General features: G+C 40.2%; 2 protein-coding genes across 5 annotated transcripts in view; one reads left to right on the top strand and one right to left on the bottom strand.

The window, feature by feature from the left end:
- The window catches only part of LOC127749997 (uncharacterized), a 98,488-nt gene that overhangs the window by 37,765 nt on the left and 57,173 nt on the right, over window positions 1-3,550 (top strand). For all 4 annotated transcript variants that reach the window (XM_052270358.1, XM_052270355.1, XM_052270357.1 and 1 more), the window contains exon 2: window positions 2,991-3,115. In XM_052270358.1, the coding sequence (XP_052126318.1) occupies window positions 2,991-3,115 (125 nt within the window). The remainder of the gene's footprint in view (window positions 1-2,990; window positions 3,116-3,550) is intronic.
- LOC113210421 (putative inorganic phosphate cotransporter) overlaps window positions 1-3,550 on the bottom strand; it is a 35,654-nt gene that overhangs the window by 29,327 nt on the left and 2,777 nt on the right. The gene's annotated exons all lie outside the window — the stretch shown is intronic.

Genomic DNA, 3,550 nt, shown 5'->3' with positions numbered 1-3,550 from the left:
TTGCCAAACTGGCCAAAACAGAAATATTTTTACTTTTTCAGAAGTACACTTCTGTCTGAGAAGTATGCCGTCCGTTCAAAATTTTCTTCTAAGCAGAAGAGTGGGCTAATTTTATGGTGGGACATCATTAATAAAACGTGTACACTTCCATGCAAAAAACAAAAAAAACAACAAAAAAACATTTATTTGTTGTTTGAACACGTTCGGAGTCAATGAGAGTATGCCTGGAAGTATATTTAACTTCTTCTAGGGCTAGTCTTATGTATCTTTTCATAGATGTGTTATTTGATTCATAAGCTAACATCAATAATAACTTGGAGGGGATTTGGCATAACTTGCATGTATTCTACAAACTGCGGCACACACAGCCAAAGATGTTCAGCGTATGAAAAGAATACTTCGTTTGTTGAGTTTTGATTACGAAGTAGACAGAAAAGGTACCTGGCAAAAAGGTGGTCTAAGGCGAGCCGTCACTCCAACGGGCCGAAGGCCCGTTTTCGGATAGAAGCCAAACGCCGCCGGCAGGCCAAGCTGGGCCCGCTCCCTGCCGAACCGAGTTGCCGGTGGAGCGAAGCGGAGCTGGCAACTTGGTTTGGCGGAAGAGCGGGACCAGCTTGTCTCCCCTTGAGACGTTGTGACGCCAAGCGGCGGAATTTAGTGTTAGTGTGGTGTGAAGTGTCCGGTGCGTTATTCCCCGATGTGAAAAGTGTGATGTAATGCACAACTAGTACCCGAGGGGGAAATCACTAGGGTTCGTAGCGTACGGACTATTTCGTGGTATTTCTCCTACCATTTCGGTTATTTCTCCTGCCATTTCGGCTATTTCCTGACTATTTCGGATTATTTCAGGCTATTTCGCGCTATTTCGGAGTATTTCAGGGGTATTTCGCGACTATTTCACCGACTATTTCGCGTCTATTTCGTCTTTATTTCGCTCTATTTCGCCTCTATTTCGCCTTTATTTCGGTCCATTTCGGGGGAAGGTGTACGAACCATTTCGCAGGTGATTTCCCCCTCGCTAGTACCCAGCCGGGAAACTTGAGCTGCTGTTCGCAGTTACACCTTGGTGAGTGCACTCTTTATTGGAATCTCTGACCAGAGTGTGTTCACTGTTATGTATGCATTGTTGGTTTTGTAAACCCGTTCCTATGCCATGCTGATTACATGACATCTGTTTAACTCCGGCTATGAAGTGGTTGTTTTGATGCCGCGGTGTGTCCGCCGGGTAAAGTGTTTCGAGTGAATGAGTGTGTGTAACTCTGTTTACCTCTCTTTGTTTTCTCTCGAACCCCAAACCTTGTTTATGGCCCTATAAATGTATTTTTGGCTTGGTTGCAAGATGCCCCTATTTATATACTTTGCACTTGTTTTTGTGATATGTAAACGCCAACGTTAAAACAATCAAAAGTGTGTTTCCGCTGTATTTGTGACAGGTATCAGGTATCAGTGGGCTCGTTGCGCTGTATTTTGTATTTGTCAGTGTATTTCGTACTTTGTTTTGTCAGCTTTTTGTGGTCGTTGATTTTGCTTATCCCAGTTGGTCTATTATATATTGTTGTCTCCCGCTTATTGTTTATGATTAATCTTACATAAATTTAATATAACCTTGATGAAAGAATAAATCAAATATCAGATTGTTCTTTGAATGTTGTTTAAGCCCGGGTGAAACGGTTTGTATACAACTCACTAAGAAATTTTATTACAATTTATAGACTTTTATAAAATTGAATATGATTGTGTACACCGTAATATAACGATATAAAGGGTGTTTTACAAATGAGTATAATATTTGGTAAAACTTTATACAATTATATACAGAGGCATGTATACGTTTTTATAAAATCTAATACAATGTATATACAATAAACGTGTCATATATAAAGCGACGTATATCAGAGCATCGTCGTACCTCACGCATGTATACAGCCACATACATGTGAATAAATGCCACCTTGCCCTACATTAGAATGTATACAGGCACATACACTCATACGGTGACTGGTAACGTTTCTGGGCACTCCCCTAAATGTAGGCAAAATGTGGTTGAGTTCTAAATTGCAGCATAACTTGTAAACGGCTACACATAGGGAAGTGAAACAACTACTATCGTGCTCAGCGCAAAAAGATGATTCGGAAAACATTTGAGCTGAAAACGACAGCCACCCACTCAGGCCGCTTCTCTAGTGAGTAAATTGAAACGCTCAAGTATATATTGTATGATATTTTATAAGAAGGTATACTGACAAAGTAATACACTTTTACCAAATGTAATACAATTACCTTTATACAGCTTTATACAATTACTTGTATACCTCTGTATACAAACTTACTGTCAATGTTTTTTCACCCGGGAGTTCATTAACCTCTAAATAATTAACCTCTAATTACTTCGTATTGTAAATTTATTACTCAATCAAAGCATTTTTGTATCTCTGTACATATTTTGAATTTTTTGTCCCTTTGAATAAAGCATTCCTCTCTAAAAAGTTGAAGAATGAGGGGAACAACAAAACGGAAATCACTATGCTGTAGCATAGCTTTATCAGAATGCTTCATTTGTAACTACCTCAAACGTTTTCCCTATATATTAAACCACTTCTTCCAAAATGTTTTTGAACTTCAGTTATTTTTTGTAAACTCCTTCAAGGAACCCTATCGAACCTACATTATCAAGTTTCACCGAAAATTTTTAATTGATTTAGGAGTAGGACAGTGAGTTGCCCAATGAGTTTCTGTAATTTTACGAACGCTTGTCCAGCAGTGCTGGCTAAGCTCGCTTTAAGGTGAGACTTTTGAGATTTCGTGACTTCAGACCGCAGTCGCGAGGCAAAACAGGGCAACGAGTTTTCACTAGTCAAAATCAGAGTCATTTGCATATCTCTGTGATCAAAGTGGGGCATCCGCACACGATTCTCTTGCACACATTAATGAGAAAACGCGACTTTAGTCGGTTCCTATTGTTTCCCTCACTCCTTTTCGTTTGTTCGCAGTCATGGTTGAGTCGTCACTTAAAAAGAGCCGGAGCTTAGCCTTGCTGCTCTCAGAATGGCACCACGATGTTACTGACAGGTCGTCGCTATCGCGCAAGCTGCTAAACCAGCTGCGAGGAAGCAAGGTACCTTTTTTTTGATTGTTTTTCTGCGCACTTTCTGCACAGCTACTCAGATGTCCGAGCCGGTACTAGCTCTCCGGTAGCGTCCGAGAGCAATGCAGAATGGCAGGGGATTTAGATCCTCTGGAACTACGAAGCATTTACTTTGCAATGACTTACAAGGGGGCTTAGGCAAGTGTAAATTCCCGATCTTGCCCAAACTCGGTATATTTGTTTCTTATCTATGTTGATGACGACTGACGGTAGTATTTTTTCCTGAGAGTCAATTTCTAGGGTACTTTAGGGGGGGAAATAATGGAAAAAATATTGAATTTGGGCCAAAAATGACGGAAGGAGGTCTCAAATCGAAAAGTGTCAGAGGAACTACCCCCCCAAAACCGCTCATTTTGAGTCAGAATATCACTTAATATTTGTACAAAAGTAGAAATTTGTATTTTG

This window comes from Frankliniella occidentalis, unplaced genomic scaffold (assembly GCF_000697945.3).
Source record: "Frankliniella occidentalis isolate FOCC.00 unplaced genomic scaffold, Focc_3.1 Scaffold119, whole genome shotgun sequence".
Taxonomy (NCBI): domain Eukaryota; kingdom Metazoa; phylum Arthropoda; class Insecta; order Thysanoptera; family Thripidae; genus Frankliniella; species Frankliniella occidentalis.
Note: the sequence above shows the minus strand (reverse complement) of the source record. Positions and strands in the feature narration are given on the sequence as shown.